At 41.6% G+C, this 19,120-nt stretch overlaps 1 protein-coding gene across 3 annotated transcripts in view; it reads left to right on the top strand.

The window, feature by feature from the left end:
• OPCML (opioid binding protein/cell adhesion molecule like) overlaps nucleotides 1–19,120 on the top strand; it is a 650,993-nt gene that overhangs the window by 362,149 nt on the left and 269,724 nt on the right. For all 3 annotated transcript variants that reach the window (XM_049778296.1, XM_049778293.1, XM_049778295.1), the window contains exon 2: nucleotides 2,450–2,682. In XM_049778296.1, the coding sequence (XP_049634253.1) occupies nucleotides 2,450–2,682 (233 nt within the window). The remainder of the gene's footprint in view (nucleotides 1–2,449; nucleotides 2,683–19,120) is intronic.

The raw sequence follows: 19,120 nt of genomic DNA, 5'->3' as shown, positions 1-19,120 counted from the left end.
GATAATTCAACTAAAATATTATTTTGAGTTATGGTCACAGGATATGCAGGAAATTTCAGTTCACCACAAATATGTAAGTGATCAATAAAGTATTTTTGAGCATTAATATTAGATTGGGATCAAATCCTATAGAGGGCAGAAGATGAAACGTAAGTGAAAACAGAATAATTAACATTTTGGGATTGTTCACAAAAACTTACTCAGAATTTTGACAATGAAGAACCGCAAGTACCCATTTACTATGATTTTTTAAATTCTACTGAATATATTCATCCGAAGGGGTTCTTTGACATCTTTATTTTAAAATGTGAATATTCTCTACAGACCAAAAATATGTGCTTCCCAACTCTAACTTAATTAGAAAAAAAACTAGGTCAACTTATGTGGGTGTACACCCACAAACTTAAAGTATTCTAGGGTCTACAAAATTGACAATATTTGACAAAACCATTGAGAGCATTTATTTGTACTTTGTCATGGGGGCAGAGGGAAATGTGGGGTGGGAGTGGAGGTTTAAACAACCTGGCCCAGAGCTCAGGGATCACTCCTGGCAAGCTTAGGGGACCATATGTGGTGCTGGTAGTCAGAACAAAATAAAACTTTGTCCGGAAAAAAAAAAAAAAAGAAAGGCCAGTGTCTTAACCTCCTGTACTAACTCTTTGGCCTGTGCAGTAGTTTTCCAGACTGGCTGGCTATTGTCTTTCCTCTGTCCTCTTGTCCTCAGCCAAGCTGATTCCCGGAAATGTGAATTAAAACTTCATTATATTAACAGGGTTTAGGTCCTTATGAAAATGTAGTTTTCATTAGGAAAGTTTAATATTAATAATTATTGACTATGTTTTATTTATCTTATTTTTATTGCTATAAATTGATTTATGAGTATCAATGTTTCTCTTTTTGGGGTTTTAGAGAGGGATTGGGTCACAGTCATGGCTGCCTCAGGGAATATTCCTAGTTTTGTGCTCAGAAATTACTCCTAACAGGAGTGGGGGACTCTATGGGATGTCAAGGATTCCAGGTCAGCTGCACACACGAAGTAAGCACCCTACTTGCTCTACTATCACTCCAGTCCATAATGTTTCTTCTTTTAAGGGTTATAGTGATATCATACACAGTCCAAATTTCTCCACCACTGCCCAGTGGACCTTTAGGTCTGACAGCTCACCTGGGGGACCTCAGCCCAGTGGTTATAGTTCAATGGTTTGTTTTCAGTGTACACTATTACCTTTGTTGCTTTAGATCCCCCACAGATCACTTGGTATTTGCCTTTTTCCTTCTAACATATTGGACTTACCCTGACTCTCCCTAGTTTCTTTCATGTTGGAGCAAAAGGCAAGATTTAATCGTTTCTCATTTAGGAGTCTTCCATTGTGTATATGGACTACACTCTCTTTATCAACCCATCCATTGTTGGAAACATGGGCTGTTTTCAAATTCTGACTAGTGTAAATAGTGCTGCCCTGAACATATGTGTACTTAAGTCTTTTTAAGCATGTGTTTCTATGTTGTTGGGATAAATGCCTAGTATTTGAACTCCTAGATCATATGGTAGATGTATTTTTAAGTTTTGATAGATTTCCATACTGTATTTAGAGAATGGAACCAGTTTATATTTCCACCCACAGCATGGAAAACAGAGAATGCAATAATTAATGTAGTTGGCTAGAGGTCATCTCTTGTCCTTGACCACTAGGATAAAATGGCTGCTTTCTTTTCTCTTTGTGGGTAGGAGAAAGTGTAAGAAGGAAGAGTTTTGTTTGACCAGTTTCTCCTTCCCTAATCTCAACAGGTAGCCATGACCACCTTTAATGCCAGGATGTTGGAAGGTATATTTTAACAGCCTATGAATAGAAATTGTAAATACAGCTGGGCAGCTTAGATGTTCAAGGAGATTATCCACATCAGGGAGGTCTGCAGGGGAATGCCTTCCTTCTTTGACTGTTTCCCAGGAAGTGTTTGCTCTATAGCTTATCTATGAACTATTTGAAATATGGATCCACTTTACCTTTCTCTCCCCTGTGCCCATGGGCACATCTCTCACAATGTGGTAAATGCATTCGAGAAATATAAACTAATTTTCATAGAAGCCTGGGGTGGAAATAAGATGGAAAGCAAATATACCACCAATATATTCACAGAGCAAGCTCCTAAATCAAATAGAAATGATTTTGTTTCATTGGTTCATTGAAATTATTCAGTCACATTAGCCTATATTAGGGTGTTTCATCAATAATTGATTGTTTCCTTTGCACAGTGGGTCGTGTTGTTTCATTATTCCTTGAAATACAACTACCATGTTAATAATATAATCTCTCAACACTTTCTTTTCTCCAATTTTCCCTTCCCCCTTCATCTCTCCCCTTCTCCTTGCTGCTCCTTCCCCCCTTCTCCTTGCTTCTCCTTCCCCCTCTTCACCTCTCCCCTTCTCCTTGCTTCTCCTTCCCCGTAGGTGTACCATAGATGACCGAGTGACCCGGGTGGCCTGGCTAAACCGCAGCACCATCCTGTATGCTGGGAATGACAAGTGGTCCATAGACCCTCGTGTGATTATCCTGGTCAACACTCCAACCCAGTATAGCATCATGATCCAGAATGTGGATGTTTATGACGAAGGCCCCTACACCTGCTCGGTGCAGACAGACAACCATCCAAAAACCTCTCGGGTTCACCTCATTGTGCAAGGTGAGTCACATCTGAACTTGGGAGTTGGCCCAAGGTCATGGATAAGGTCAGCCATGGAGGGGAAAGAAGAGTGATCAGAGTCTTTGCTCTTCAATTCGTGTCTCAAGAGTGTCACATTCCCATTCTCTGTCCATTGACAGAGACATATTTTGGCTCACTATTCCCACACTCTGTCCATGATTCAGTAAGGAAAGTTTTACCATGTGTCATTCATGGTTGTGTGTCTTAGTTGGCAGGTGCTGGTTGAGTTCTGACTTATGTGACATGCAGGTCTTTTGGAAAAGATTTGTTAAAATGTGGAATATGCTCTGTTCTTGGGTCTTTTGATGACCTTTAAGAGGCTCTCTGATAATAGTCTGTTCCTGTTAATAGAAATCATGACACATGTGATTTCTATTGGCTACTGCTTTGGGCGCTGCCTATGCTCAGTGCTCCAGATTTAGCACCTTCTATTGCTGGTCTTATGTTGAGACCTCCAAGATGCCTTGATATCAGTCAAATCTGTATCACCAGCCTGTGTTGGAAAAAATTTAGAGAATTCCAATGAGCAGGACAAATAGAGGAATATCCGTCCATCCTTTCCCATATTTCTTTCCCAAAAACTCTGAATTATCATAGCCCAGACAAAATCTTTCAAAATTTTACATTATCAGGGAAAATAAATTAGGGAAGAAATATTTAGTCTTTGGACATTTTCTTTTTCCCCTCTTCAGACATTTTCTTTTAAGAATTAAAAAACCCGGGGCCAGCGAGGTGGCGCTAGAGGTAAAGTGTCTGCCTTGCAAGCACTAGCCAAGGAAGGACCACGGTTCGATCCCCCGGTGTCCCATATGGTCCCCCCAAGCCAGGGGCAATTTCTGAGCACTTAGCCAGGAGTAACCCCTGAGCATCAAACGGGTATGGCCAAAAAACCAGAAAATAAAAAATAAAAAATGAAAAAACCCACTGTCATATTAGCTAGAAGAATATGTGAACCATGATTTTAAACTGCTCCTCAAGTTTCTCCCCATGTCAATAGGAAAACAATTGTGATTCCGTATGTTGATACTGTGGCAATCCGGGTATATCAATCCAGTTTCTTATCCTGGTTATACTTCTTCAAATGACAGTGTTGGCCTGACCTCGCTGATTTTCCAGACTGGCAAGCTGTGGGCATACAAGAAGCTCTTAGAAAGATTCCCCTGTTTGCATTGGAGAAGGTGGTGTTCTTTTTTATGACCCAAATCCAACTACAATCATGTTTGTAATGACAGTGTTTAAATAAAGATATTATTTTAAAAAAGAAAGATTCCCCTGGATGACTTAATCCTTAGTACCTGCCTTTGATTCCATCCCAGGTGGTTGCTTTTTTTAACCAGTAGTGTAATGTCTGATGTGCTTGCTCAACAAACATGGACCTACCATGGTTTCTATAATTAGTTTGGTGTGTGTGTGTGTGTGTACATGAAATCTCTGTGTGAAAATTTCTGCATTTGTTCCTGTCAATGGATTTTATGCTGACCTGGAGTTGGGTGAGTGGTCACTTGCACCATGTACAGAATGGCTGCTAGCATCTGTGGCTATATTGGTTCTGCTGGCCCAGTCTTCAGGTCCCTGTCATTGTTGGCCCGTGCAGGTGGCATTTGCTAGGTCAGAAACTCATGTGCTGTGGCCCTTGTCTTCACATTATGAAGATGCCACTCTGTCTCATTTTCCTCCCTCCCCCCCATGGGTCTGTATACCTTCTGTTGTCAGCTTTGTGCCTATGCTGCTCAGGAAGGCTGGCTGGTTGGTACTTGTTATTTTAGAGCTCTAAGATAGTCCTGCTATCTGGAGACGTGACTGTCATATTGGAGGTTTCTCTGCCCACCATGGTGAAGGTCCTATGGGAGACCAGTCATTGGAGAAGTGCTAGAGTGTCTGTTGAATGCTTCAGGGAAGGCAGAAAGAAAACCAGCACTGAGTTGAGTGGGTTCTCACCTCCCACCTACCACCTGGGTTTAATTCCTGCAGAGTTGACATTATACATGTTGGAAATGACACCTACATGGCACTTCCACACTCTCCTACAAACATTCCTATGGCCTTGTTGGCACAGTTATCTTTGACATCAGGTACTGCAGTGGGGAAACAAAAACCATCGGGCATTGTGCAAAAATAAGTCCAGTATCTCTGATTTGCAGGAGCTAAGACAGAGGGTGGGAGCAGTTCAAAGTCAGTGTTCAGTATAAAGGGAGAAACGTGCTGGCACTGGGAAAGATGCATTCTGAATGCATGTGGGCTGATTCTTTGTACTGACTGTGTTGGGGACTGAGGCTAAAGGGTTTTCCTGTTGTTCTTAAGGATTTGGGTTATACTGGGTCAAATTTGCCACCATGAAAGCCAAAGGACTTTTATACTGGGGCATCTGAGCTTATATGTGAACTGCAAATACAACAGCTATAGATAGGCCAAGGGGAGAGGAAGTCATGTGACACAGAAAAACAGCATTTACATTTTATGGAGGGTAACATGAAGAGGTGGGGCATAATCTTGTCTCCTATCTTAGCCTCTGGGTGACTTTCTTGCCTTTGGAACCCAATGGGACTTGCAGGGAGCCTAGATGGAGCCCCCACAATTCTCCTCCTTCCCCACTGGGCTGGCTTTTGTCCCATCTGCAGATGAATTTTTCAGTCTTAATATTAGTTCAGGTTAGATAAAGATAATGAAAGTTTCCTAATCCTCTTAAAGGAGATTTATCTGACTGAGTCAAAAGCTTTTGGAATACAATAAGGCATGTATAAAACTGAGGCCTAATCTTGCTTTTAATTTCACACTGCTGATGTAAGTTATAGATTTTGCAATGAGAAAAAACAAAAATTTTCAACCTGCAACTTATGTGATGTATTTTGTTTTTATTTTGGGGTAGGGTGAGTAAAGTATGTGTCTTTTCTGTCTCATGGAAAATATATGAATCTCTGCACCCCAGGTCCAAATAGCAGACGGACATTAATATTATGGAGTCCCTGTTCCCATAGTATGAAGGACTGATAGTCCCTATCTCTGGCCCCAGCTTAGAGTCTTTATTTAGTGTGTTTTTCACTGCCATTTTACCTATCTGAGGGCTTCCATTTCGAAGTCTTTCTTTCATTCCACTCTGATCACAGATTCATGCAGTCTATCTCAGTCACAGAGGAAATCTATTAGAAGAGCTTTAAGACTGTAACCAATGACCTAAGCTTGTATGTAGGGTCAAGTGTAGGCAATTCAGAGTCAGGTAGTGTCTCATGGGCTTTTAGATTTATTATTGGTTGGTTTGGTATAGGAGGGCAATCCACATGCTGGGATGCTCATAGGGAAAGACCAAAGCTCCATAATTATCATAATAAGCCCCAGAAACTCTGATAACATGGGCCATGACTCTGCCAGAGAAATGGTGGTGTCCTTCAGGAGAAACTGTCCAAAGGAAAGTGAGAAGCCATCCTTTGCTGCAGGCATCTTGCATCTCAGCAGCTCTGGTGGGGGGAAATATCCTTCACGAGAGGAAAGCAGGTGAAACCACGAAACACCTCAGACAAAATAATATTAAAGAAAATCAGACCACACACAACTATTGAATATGGAGAACCTTATCTCTGGCAAGAAGTTGAGACAAGTTTAATCCTCCATGTTGGTAGGTACATATACATGGCAAAACCAGTCTTAGGCATGAAAGGGAGGTTCCATGTTGACAAAAGGCGGGAGTCATAGGAAAATAGAAATATTAACAGCAAGCCCTGCTAAAATATACATATCAAAGTAGCCAGTTCAGGTGAGAAGGATCTTACTAAGAGTTCCTGAGCTAAGAAGCATGGCATTAACAAATAAAGAGAAGGGGTGTAGCTTGATTAGAAAGGAGGCTCTTATAACAAAGATAAAGGACTTGTTTTGCTGCATATTTGGGCCTAGATGGCAGCTAGCAGTGAAGGTAAAAACTATTTCTTTACTACTTAGAAGCTGAAGCCAGAAAGGCAGGTTTGCAAGTTAGCTCTCTGACTTGCTTTCAAGATGTAAATTTTTGGCTGGGGAAAAACTTTTCTTAGTAATCTTTGGTGCTGGGCATTTTCTGAGCAAAAGAATTTGACTGAAGCTGTATTTCGGCCTGTGATTTTACAAGGGAGAGATATGCCAGATAATAAGAGAGAAATGTAATGTCAGTACCATGGCATAAATCTCAGAAATATTGCTAGTAATCCACATATGGGGAATCCACAAACGGGTTTGCTGGACAAATATTTCTTGGGGAATTATCAGCTCTCTGCTCCAGGAAAATTCGTTGATACCTCTGGTGGGTCTGCTGAATTCCTCTTAAATGCAGGTGCCTTATACACAGCATGGCAATCCCTGCTTGGAGAGAGGAGTATGACAGAGAGCACAATGGTTCTGAATTTGGGGAAAGTGAACATTTTGGCTTTTCTTCAAATGTCAGGATCCTGGTCCCTGAAAGAGGAGCATGTTTTCCTTGCTAGGATTAGGGCGCCAGAAAATCCCTGCTGTACACAGTCAGACTGGAGCAAAGGAACATATTTTTAGGGGGTGGGGTGTGACACAACTATCTGGACTCAAGGGTTACTCCTGGCTTTGCATTCAAAAATAACTCCTGGTGGTAGATTATGTGACCATAAGGGATGCTGAGGATGGAACTGGTCACTGCCTCCAAAAGCAAATGCCCTACCCACTGTACTATCTCTGTTATACACCCAAATAAACAGGTAACTGAATATCAGACAGGACCCACTGGAAAGTCATCAAAAATTTCATATGCATGAATATGGTGAGTGTGCTGAAATCAACCCTCTTTGAGAACAGATGTAACCAACAATTATTTGAGCACACTGGGGAATTCTCACTCAGTGCTATGTAAATGTTAATCCAATGAAGGAAGGAAAGTGATATTCAGTCCCTGATGGAGCACAGAGAGGAGATACTGTTCAGTGGTGAAGTGCTCAAGTAGGTGGAGTGAGACAGAGTTGATTATTGGATCCCAGATTAGAGTAACAGAAATTGGGAGCTCTTCCCTGTAGGAGTGAGTGTGCAGAGTGATCCACTGAGAGTTGAGTTGGCAAATGGCAAATGGCAATCCCCAGTGGCCATTGACTCCTTAAAGGCTCAGCACTCTGTCCTTTAACATTTCCCAGACATTGTGAAGCTGTGGCTGAGGATTGTGACTCATGGCTCCATTTTATATGAGATTCCCATGAATACTTGAGATCCTGAGAGTAATGGGAATCCTCCAGAGGTAGTAGCAGGTCTGGGTCTTTGTGGAGAAAGAGCCAAGAATACCTGACAGTGATGAAGGGCTACTCCTGGATCTCTGCTCAGTGAGCACTCCTGTCAGTACTCAAGCGATCGTATGTGGTGCCGGGATTGAACTGTGTTCAGCTTCATGCAAAGCCAACACTCTATTTGCTGTTATTTTTCTCTCCTATGGCTGAGTGTTAAACCATAATGATTATCTCCAATATTTAAATTCTTCCAGTTACTCTACTGCCTGCTGTATCAGCAGTTATGCCTCTTAGACCCTCAAAGGTGTTCCACTGTTTCTTCTCCTTTGTCCTGTTTCTTTTTTATGGAGGGGGGCACACCTGGAGGTGCTCAGGGATTACTTCTAACTCTGACCTCAGAGATCACTCTTGGCAGGGCTTCATGGTGCATAGGACCATCAGGAGCATCAAGGATCGAACCCAGGTCAGTAACATACAAGGCAAGCACCCTAACCACTGTCCTATCATTCTGGCCTAGATTGTCCTCTTTGTCTTTTTCTGTTTTGACTGTATTATTCAAGCAAGACTTAAAAGTGAAGCTCATGTAAGAAAATTGTGGTAATGTTTGATTCCATAGGTCATAGAGAGGCCATAAAGAAGCAAAGAAAATTATTTGCTTGGAACTCAGCCCTCTAGGGACATACATTTTAAATATTTCATCTTTATTATATGGGAACCTAGAATTCAAGATCGAATTGTCATTCTTGTTTACGTGAAAGCTCTAGTGTCACTACTATTCTGGTACTGGAGGTGCAACCATTGTTCTTTTCTTCATCAGATCTAGATGGGTGATCAGGTCTGGTGGGTCTTTGCTTCTTAGAAATTGGTCATCTATTTCCTCACTTGGCTGGTTCAGGAATCTAAATATGGATAAATATTTATTTCCTGGGGGGGGAGGAATTCTTCAGTAAACCCAACTTTATTCTAAGGTCTAGAAATGATGCCATATGCTAATTTCTCATATTCAAGGTGCCACTAATGTGGCAAGCTAATGTGGTTTCTATACCTGCAAAAGTTCTTGAGCCTGAAGTCAGGATAGATGGAACTGGCTGGAAAAAGGCACTCAGGTTGGCAATGGAGTGGCTGAGTCTAGTTCCAGATTCTGGAGAACATCAGCCACCTCAATGGGGAGCACATTATGGTATAACCTTATAATGCAGGTCCTCACCTTCAAAGTCTCCATAACATTCACACTGTGCTTATACACTGAAACTTAGGGAGATGCCTATGTGTCCAAGATAATGGAGCCTGTAGATGTTCGAAGTTCCCTTTACCAGCTGTGTCCTGAGGACAAATCATCAAATATAAACAAGTAATATACTTTTCTAGTAATAGTTCTTTTGAATATTCCTCACAAAATCCCTGAGAGACATAGGAGAAAATCAGTATCATATTCTAGGACTGGAATTACTATTCTAAACACTGGGCAAGGTGATCCACTCTACCCTAGGAAGTGAACTTGCAAATACCACAGCAGACCAAGGAGGGCCTTTCTCCTGGAACTATCACTGTATTCGCCCAGGGATTCACTAGTGGGATTAGATTCAACATCAGAGCTAAAGTAGGAGAGGGAAAATTACCATTTATGAGAAAAATAGACATGTTCTGAGCTGGATAGTACAAATTGTAAAACTATTGCTTTTCATGTAGCCGATCATGGTTTGATCACATCACATAATGCATAGGGTTTCCTGAGCACTGGTAGAGTGGATATTGAGCAGAGATAGAAGTGATCCCCTAGTATGTGCCCCACTGGTTATAATTCCAAACAAGACTAAATTGATACATCCTGTATCAGCTAGACCAGGGGGTCCTCAAAAAATTTAAACACAGAGCTTGTTCACTATCCCTAGGACCATTAGAAAGATAGACTAAAGTTTAAAGAAAAAATTCCTATGTACACTGCACATATTTTATTTTGAAGTAAAAGAAGGGAGGTAACAAATACAATATTTAAAATGAACAATTAAAGTTAAATCATCAAACTTTCCAGTATTTAAATGGGAACTATGTGCCTGCTTTGGGTGGGCCATAGTTTGAGGATCCCCACCCAAGACTGAGAGGAGGAGTCAAGAGACAAAAAGAAAAGGAGTCAGAGAGTGCAGCGCACTTCCCACACATGCCTACTGTGGGCCCGGAATGAGTTGGTTACTAAGCAGGACAGGCAGCAGTGGAAAAAGTACCTGGCAGGCTTATTGTGTCCTCTGTGGGCCACATGTGGCCTGTTAGTCAAAGTTTGAGGACCCCTGAGCTTTATGCTGAAGCTTGTATCATCCTGACTTCACCTAGTTACAAGAAAAGAGGGGGATATAATAACCCCCATTATATGAGTTAACCCTGAACAAAAACAATTCTCAGCTGGAAGTCAAAATTAGAACTGCTCAAAGATAGGTGAACATAATGTCTGCAAGTAACAAGTCTGTCAGTATATCCTAACTGCCATGTATTGCTTATTTTCTGTATGTTCAGAAACAGCTTAAAGGGGAGAACTTGGAGATTGTGAGACAGCTCCTCCATAGCAAAAAAACAACAAAGAGTTAGCCTCAAATGGACATCATAAGCAGAACATCTTAAGTTGGTTCTCAAAGCCATTATGAATATGGAGCCAGAGGAGAAAATGAAATGCCTCTTATGTTCTCCTCCATTTGCATGGTGAGCTCAGCTGGTTATCTGAGAGTCCACTCTGTCAATAGTTCAAGTAAATATACAAAAAGCTTTTCTGTGGCTGTTAATAAGGGGACAGCCATACTTTGGAGAAAAAGTAAATACCTCAATGTTACTGAAGTTTTCTAATAGATTTAAGTTTTATATGATCCAATGAGTGTCATCCCTATGACTCAGAATAGGAATGTTTTCCTCAATGGAGGATGTGTCTTTGTAGGTGGGGAGGGGATCTAATTTTGTTTTCATCAAAATACATTTAGCAAATGTGATTCTACTCATGGTCCAGTGTCTGTGAGGTGAATGTCATCCCTATGGACTCAGAATAGGGATGTTTTCCTGAAGTAGCATGTGTCTTTATTGGGAGAGAAGATACAATTTTGTCTTCTTTGAACTTCAGTTAGCAAATGTGATTCCACCCTTAGTTCTGCCAATGGGCATCTGTACTGATTTCTACTTTAGTTTATTATGGGGGTTATCCAAAGTTTGTGCTCTCACTCAAATTTCCTCTCCTTAAATGGTAAAACTTAATTTCAGTAGAAGTGTAGTAAAATCATCCTGAGGAGGGCAGACCATTCTAGAATGATTTGGTTCAGGTTTGGTTCAGGGATCACATCCAATGGGGTTCAGGACTTGCTCTGTCATCTGCATTTAAAACTCACTTCAGGAAGTTCCCAGGGGATCGTGTGGGGTACCAGGGATAGAGGCAAGCTTGGCCATATGGGAGCAAGTGCCTTACCGTATTAGATTGCTATCTATTTGACCCATGTTTTCTAAAAATAGTTATATACCATAGATATTACAGTAGTACATATAACATAGTAATTATTTTGTCCAATTCTGCTTTCCAGTTATCTTTAAAAAATGAGACATATTTTTCTTTTTTTGTGGGAGGGGGCACACCTTATGATGCTCAGGGGTTACTCCTGGCTCTGGACTCAGAAATCTTTCTTGGCTTGGGGACCATATGGGATGCCAGGGATCCAGGTTTGTTCTGGTCCATCCAGGTCCATCCTGGATCAGCTGCATGCAAGGCAAACGCCCTACTATTGTGCTGTCGTTCCAGCCAGTATTTTCCTCCTTTTCTGTTTTCAAAGAGGAAACTGAGGCTTAGAAAGATTAAGGAACTTGCCTGAGGTGACCCACCCACTAGTATGTACATAGCAGTGAACTGAGTAAAATAGCCGTCTAGGGTAGGGTATCCCACCTTTAAAGACCAGTCAGCCTGATGATACCTGATCTATGCTGGGTCATGTTCTTCCTTTACCATGTTATCTCTATTCAAAACATTTAAGACCCCTTTCTCTGCTATGGTTTACATCTATCTCTATTAAATCCTTTTCTCTATGGTTCTATTTGTCTGAGTAATTATGACTTCCTGTGGTTGTTAATATCTGGTTTATATCTCGTAATTTGCACGTCCATCTCTTAAATTTCATCTCTCATCCTAATTTCTTATTTTTGGTTCTTTCTTGAGCTCTTCCTCTTGGGTTTTCCATTGACATCTTCATTTGCCCCGTACTGCATTTCTCCTCCTTCCTCCAGATCTCTTGTTCTGCCTTTTTCAGTTCACGTTTCTGTTCACAGGCATATTGTCCATGTATAAAACTTTGTAATAAAATTCCTTACTCTTCTTTGTCTTTGGTGTCATGATCAGAGCAGATGTCATGTCCAATAAAAGCATTTCCTTTCTGTTCTGTTCCCACAGACTCTACCATCAAAGCATAGACTCTTACTCTCCAGTGCCTCCTCATTGTCACATTCTAATTGCTACCCAGCCCTCAGTATCTGCATCTTTGGCATTAATTTTAACAGTGTTGCATAAATATTACTTAAGCATATATCTGATCATCTCACTTCTCCCTACTCATAATTTTAATGTCTCACTATTGAAAAAATCAAGTCTAAACCTCATAGATCATTTTTTTCTGAGATCTGAATGATCCCAAAATCAGCCTCTTACCTCTCCTTGACTTTCACTTTTACATTCCATCAACTCAACCAATATGATACTTGACTAATCTCTGGCCCAACTCTAATGTCCTGCATTCTTTGATATTTATTACCCCTAGACTCTCTCTTCTAAATGTTCATTTCTCAAGATACTAAAGCTCTACATATCCATGAACTGTGCTGTGCTGTTGTGTTTATAAGGTGCTTATTCTGCTGGACAACATGCTGCCCATTTGGCTGTGCCCCAAGAGACTGTTGGTAATTTGAGCTATGACAAGTGAAATTGAAAAACTGCATTTTAAATCTAAATTAATTTAATCAAAATGAGCCACACCTGATAGTACTACCATATTGAATAGCAGTTTTTGATGATACAACCCCAAAGCCAATCTTTTTGTGTGATTTCATGACCACTTTAGCTACCATTCCTTATAAGAACCTACTCATGGTTGTTTCAGATTGTCATTCCAGTAGCTCTAATTCTTTTCATGCCACAGATGATCATCTTGAAGGCAGGAGTCGAGGTTGGATTTCTGAATTTCTGTTGGATCATAGTTTAGAGATTATCTGAACAAGTATGGCTACTTTGGAAGTTTCCTCAACAGATACATATTATAGATGACCAATCCATAAATGTAATGGAAAATTGTCTTGTAGGTGCTTTTATATCTTTTGTGGAAGATGAAGAAAATTATTGGTTGTTCTCATAAAAGAATAAATCTCTCAAGGAGTGCATTCGTGAGGAAGTTTGAAAAGTTATTAAAGATCATACATGAAACTCACTGTTCCTCTTGTATATATTTCTCTTGTCTCCTTCCTCTTTGAACAGGCTTTGAAACACATTCATTGCTAAATAGATTCCTACTGAAACCTTTGAAATCATGGTTCAATTAAGAGCTTCCAGGGAGGCTTGCACAGACACTTTCCCATTGTGGAGTTGGAAATCACCCCCAAAACAAAGCACCCAAAGGGTCGCTCTGGTAATCAAGGCTTGAAGCACCTGCACCCAAACCATGGCAATCAACATAATGGGGTGATGATGCAGTTGGATTGGCTGACTTGAAGACATTAATGTCAGTTAGCAACTGCATTCAGGTCCATTAATTTATATTTGTATTTTGCAAACTAAAAGTTGCCCTGTTAGATTATTGATTCTTTGTCCCTGTATTCAATTTGTTTTTAATTGCACCATGGTTGGGCCAAACCCTCCTAACAAACTGGCAATAAGTCTGCCAGTATCTCAACAATCAACAATAAATGTGTTTCCTCGTGTCATTATTAGTATATCTCTTGGATTGGTTCATTACCATGGTTAACAGTTTATAAGAACTGGGTGTCCCTTCACCAGAAACAGCCATTTTTTTCCTAGTGGCTATTTGGTTGTGATGGGATTGATGCTCTCAGAACTGCCTCTATTTTATAAAAACAGGGCCAAGGATTTAATTTAATATAGCTAGAATAAAAGTAACCTAATCCTTTATTATCATAAATATCTTTAGAAGAAGATATTGTTGGAATAGAGATATCCTCCCTTTCTTCCAATTCTTCTGCCTTCTCAATTCTTTTTCCCCTCCTGTTTAAAAAAATTCTTCCAGATGTATTTATTTCACATCCAGAACAACAGAGCAGCTACCTGTGTAATATGCATTTTTGTCTGGAAGAAGGGCCATGAATCTTCATACTTGGAATTTGATTATTGGGGGAAGGGGTAGTGTGTGTGAAGCAGAAGGGTGTTCCTTGTTTCTGGGGGGGGAGTTGATTTACAGAGCTGCACAAAGGAGATTTGAGAATGTCACCTAATAAGCTATAATTCCTAATAGAGACCATCATTAATTAGAGTATTGTTATTGGTTCCTTCAGTGATTTGTGTATTTCAGAGAGCCCATATAGCCTTTAAATGGATTTGGAAGTTAGCTACAGAGGAACTGTGACCCAGAAATGCCAACCAAGAAACACAAGCAGAAAGAACAGCGCTTGCTCCAGAAAAGACCCAGCTGTGCCCCAGATCTAACAGCAAGGATGAACCTTGGCTACTTCAGAGACCCCAGAAACTGGGTCTCTCCCCACCACAAAGCAGATAACTGGGTTTGGAGTCAAGATATAGATTTTCTGCTTTATTTACTATCCACTATCTGTGCCCTTCCCCCAGAATTTCTCCTTGATAACAGCTCTCCAAAGCAGGTCAAAAGCTGCCAAGAGACAGGCAAGAGCTGGGGGTGACACCTACAATTTCTTTTATAGGAAGTCATGTTGTCCAGACAAGGACGAAGGGTGAGGGAGGGTTTGTTTGAAGGTTTAGAGAAAAAGATGGGGGAGACTTGCAGAAGCATGCCCAAGACCGTAAACCTGCAATTGAAGAAAGAATGTAAGTGAGACAGACAGTGAAAGCCGAGTGGGGTAGAAGGCAAAGGAGAGAGATTATGCCAGCCTGTGGGTATTCTATGCTGGGGACCCTAACCCATGAAGGTGGGAATCCTGGATCCCAAGGTTCCAGATACAGTATGTGAGAAAATGTATCTTTTATGCTGGTGCACAGGACACCCTCAGATTATTAAATGGTTGCTCTGCACATGTGCAGCCGCTGATCCCCATCAAGAGCTAAAACTTCCCCGTGGTCAGAAGCCAGATATCTCTTCTGAGGCCAAAGCAAGCTTCCCTTCTCCCATTTTACACAGTGGGAGTGAATCACATACAAAAATTTACTGATGGCCAATGAAGTCTAGAAATATTGAAGTGATGCCAACAGAAAGCAGGACAAGGGGCCCAGAGAGGTGGGACAGTGGAGAGGGCACTGCCTTAAACACAGCTGAGTACTGTATTCTGTACCCTATCTGTGCCCCTGTCCCCTGTGCCCCCCCCAGCAGTGGCCCTGAGCATAAATCCAGGAGTAAGCCAGATGTGGCCCCCAAACAAACAAAAGCAGAACCCGAGTATCCTGAATGTGTATTCAGGCTTAAAAGGAGAGACACCTTTCTGGCACTTTTAGAAAGGGAGGTTTGAATCACAAGGAGTTTTCTGTGAGAAGCCTCTCATTACTCCTTCTGTGCTGAGGTCTAGAATGCAGGGTCTTGGAGTGCTGAGGTCTAGGAATGCAACCTCTAGCCTACTACAGATGGGCACATTAATGGACAATGTGGTCCCTCCAGGGAAGGACGCACTAGTGGACAGGGAGGTCCCTCCAGGGACTGAAGCATCAGTCAGTATGGTTCCTCCAGGGACCAGAACATTAGTGGACAGTGGAACATTAATGTTCCAGGGACTGGAACATTAGTGGCTAGTGCAACCCTTCATTGTTTGTTCCCAGGAGAGTGAGCTGGACTGTGAAGTCTGCGAATTCTTGCCTGTCTCTGCTTCACTTACCTCTGAGACCTTTGACACCATCCTTGGCTCCTCCCACAGGGGCAGATTCATTTCATTTCATTTTATAGTAGGTTTTATATTCTCTTCTCCCCAACTTCTATGATGCTCACAGAAATAGGTGCTGTTGGGTTGGGACCTGGAGCTTCTGCATGACCTGCCCTTTGATAATCTCTTCCCACCTCATCTTTATGTCCCTTATCTTTATGGGTTTGGCCACACCTACCAGTGCTCAAGGGTTACTCCTTGCTTTGTGCTCAGAATCTGATCCCAGCAATACTTGAAGGATCATGTGGTGCCTGGTATTGAACCAAGGTCATCCACATGCAAGGCCAGTGCCTTAATCCCTGTTCTATTTCTTGAGCCCAGTGTCATAGGTTTTAATAAAGCCGATTGAATGTTATGTAATGATGGAAGAACAGCTCCATTATCTGAATGTCCATATTTTCAAGCATCTACACAAATACCTATCACAGATAAATATAGAAAAATGAATGGGTATAATACCCCAATCCTCATAGCTATGTCATTTATAGTCTTAAATACTGTTTCATTTATTTTTATATTGAACGCATCAATTTAAAGTATTATGTCCGAGAATAACTTCTGGAAAACAGTATTTTGTACTATGTACATGTACTTTGTGGGTCTTTCCAAGCCATGCTTGGGGGCTAGAAACTGAACTCAAGGGTGCTAATATTGGATACTTGGCTGACCAGGTCAGATTGTTCCAATATATGTGCCTCTGTTTTAGATAACATTGGATCTGTATGTCCAGTACTTAAGGATCAAACTCTAGTCCTTACATAAGCCAGGAATGTGACCCTACCCAGGGTATCTTAAGGGTACTTGTTAAGAGCACCCAGAGATGAAATTTACAAATTTGAAGTTGCAGGAAAAAATAATTACTGAGTTGTCAAAACTCATTCAACATCTTTCCTCACATAATTAGCCTCCCATCCAGAAAATAGTCTTCTGACAAAGCATCTTTAAACCTTTGCTGCAAATCAGTGTGCTGTTCTGACTAAAGTGTTTTCTCTACTAGCTCCTGAATCTCAAATGAAAGAAGTTACAAAATATCTTGACCGGTTTAAAGCTGAAACCTGGAGGTTGGAGTGATAAGGAAATTGCCTTGCACATGACTGACCCAGATTCAATCCCCACATCCTGTTGGATCCCTGATCTCTTTCCAGTAGTGATCCCTGAGCACAGGAGTAAAACATGAACACCACAAGTGGCCTCAAAACAAATAACAAATAAAAATAAATTAAAGAGAAATCTGAGTTCATAGAAAGAGATAAAAAGAGAGAGCAAGAGCAAGAGAACCATCAGCTGAATATGAATTGAAGTTGCAGGGTGCCCCAGTTCCATCCCTGGTTCTAGGTGGTTCTTGCCACACCACGAAGAATGAGCCCCAAGCACAAAGCAAGGAGTATCCCAAAATGCCACCAGGTATGACCCTAAAACAAAACAGATATCTAAAAAACAACATGTGGAAGCCATCCTAGCTGCACATAACTGCCCCCATGCTTGCTGCCAGCTAACTTTATGTGTTTCTCTGCTGAGCTGAAGCTCTCTGTTCTAAATTTGCAGCCCCAACAACTCATGACAAACTCAGAATATATCAGATGGTGCCTTGAGAAAGAAAGTGTCCCCATCCATAGTTATACACCAGTGGGGTGGAAAGTGGAGGAACAGAAAAATCAAAGTTTCTTTTACGAAAACAATGGTGGCCCATAGAGGCTAAATGTTCCCGCAGTGGGACAGAAAGAAGAAAACATGGGGAATCAATCACCTAAAAAACAAGGCTGAAAATCTTCTGCTCTTGAAGGTGGAGGTGGGGTGGACTGAATGGGTCCAGCAGCAGGAGCAGATTTTATTAAGCTCCTGCTGACCGGCAGGGCACACAGAAAATCACCATTAAAGTCACACTGTTGAAAAGATGCCAAGGACAGCGCTGGGGGGCCTTTCAAAGGAGAGTCACTTCTCTAAAGTGCTGTGAAAGCTATGGCTGGGATAGATTTGCTCTGAAGTGAAAGGTTGAGTGTAAGCAGGGGAGGAGATAGCTAGGAGAGGGTTCAGACTTCTGGAACCTTTTCTGCAATGGGATGAGTGAGGTCCTCCTGGTGTCTTAAGGCTTTAGTTCCACTTGCATTTTAGCCACAGCATGATGGCCCCTGGCTTGCATGAGTCCCTAAATGGACAGAGAAGTGCTAGGAATGTCCCTGACTTTGTTACTGCTTTTCTCTCAGAGCCAGCCATCTCCAAGCAGCAGGACAGCATCCCAAGCCCTGTATGGAAGTCCCCAGTACAACGTGAATGGGTCCTGTGATGAGAAAAAGTGACTAATCAGAGAAAGTCAGGGACTCTTGCTTGGCACACACATCCAGTCATCTCAGGGACCGAAACTCAGAACTGACCCAGGGAAGCCCAGAATGAACTGGGCAACCCCTCTTCCCTCCTTTTCTGGCCAATATGTCTTCCAAGTTCATTGGGCTTTCATTAGGGGCCCAATGACTTCAGTATAAGGGCAGTCTTGAGTCTTACATCTGACTTTCTTTCCAAAATGGAAATCATGAGGAATGAATCTTCCCCTCTTTGTGAACATAAAAATTTCCCTCTAATGCATAACACTAAAGCACTATCAATGAAATAATAGAAAATGCTGATAAAATGTGTCTGGTGTGTGGTGATGATATCATTGTGTTTAATGATAAACTCACGGAAACTAGGGTGGAGGAGAACTGGAGCAAATTGTTTTGGGCCTGAGTGTGCATGCAGAGATAAAGGGAGTTCTAACCCATGCCCTTAGTGGCCACTAGGACCACCTGGTGTTAAAGATCAAAACTTCCTGGCAAGAGATAATAATGTAGTAAATTATTTTGTACTCATTCCATGCAGCCCACCCTAGTACAATATTCAGCATTACATAGAATCCCCTTCCCTTGTCAGAAGTGATATTTAGTTACAGAGCCAGCAGTAGATCCTGTGCATCACCAGGTGTGCCCTTTACTCCGAGGAAGGAAGGAAGGAAGGAAGGAAGGAAGGAAGGAAGGAAGGAAGGAAGGAAGGAAGGAGAAGGAAGGAAGGAAGGAAGGGAGGGAGGAAGGAAGGAGGGAGGGAGGGAGGGAGGAGAGGAGGGAGGAAGGAGAAGGAAGGAAGGAAGGAAGGAAGGAAGGAAGGAAGGAAGGAAGGAAGGAAGGAAG

The sequence above is a fragment of the Suncus etruscus genome, chromosome 8 (assembly GCF_024139225.1).
Source record: "Suncus etruscus isolate mSunEtr1 chromosome 8, mSunEtr1.pri.cur, whole genome shotgun sequence".
Classification (NCBI taxonomy): domain Eukaryota; kingdom Metazoa; phylum Chordata; class Mammalia; order Eulipotyphla; family Soricidae; genus Suncus; species Suncus etruscus.
This window is presented reverse-complemented; position numbering and strand designations above follow the sequence as displayed.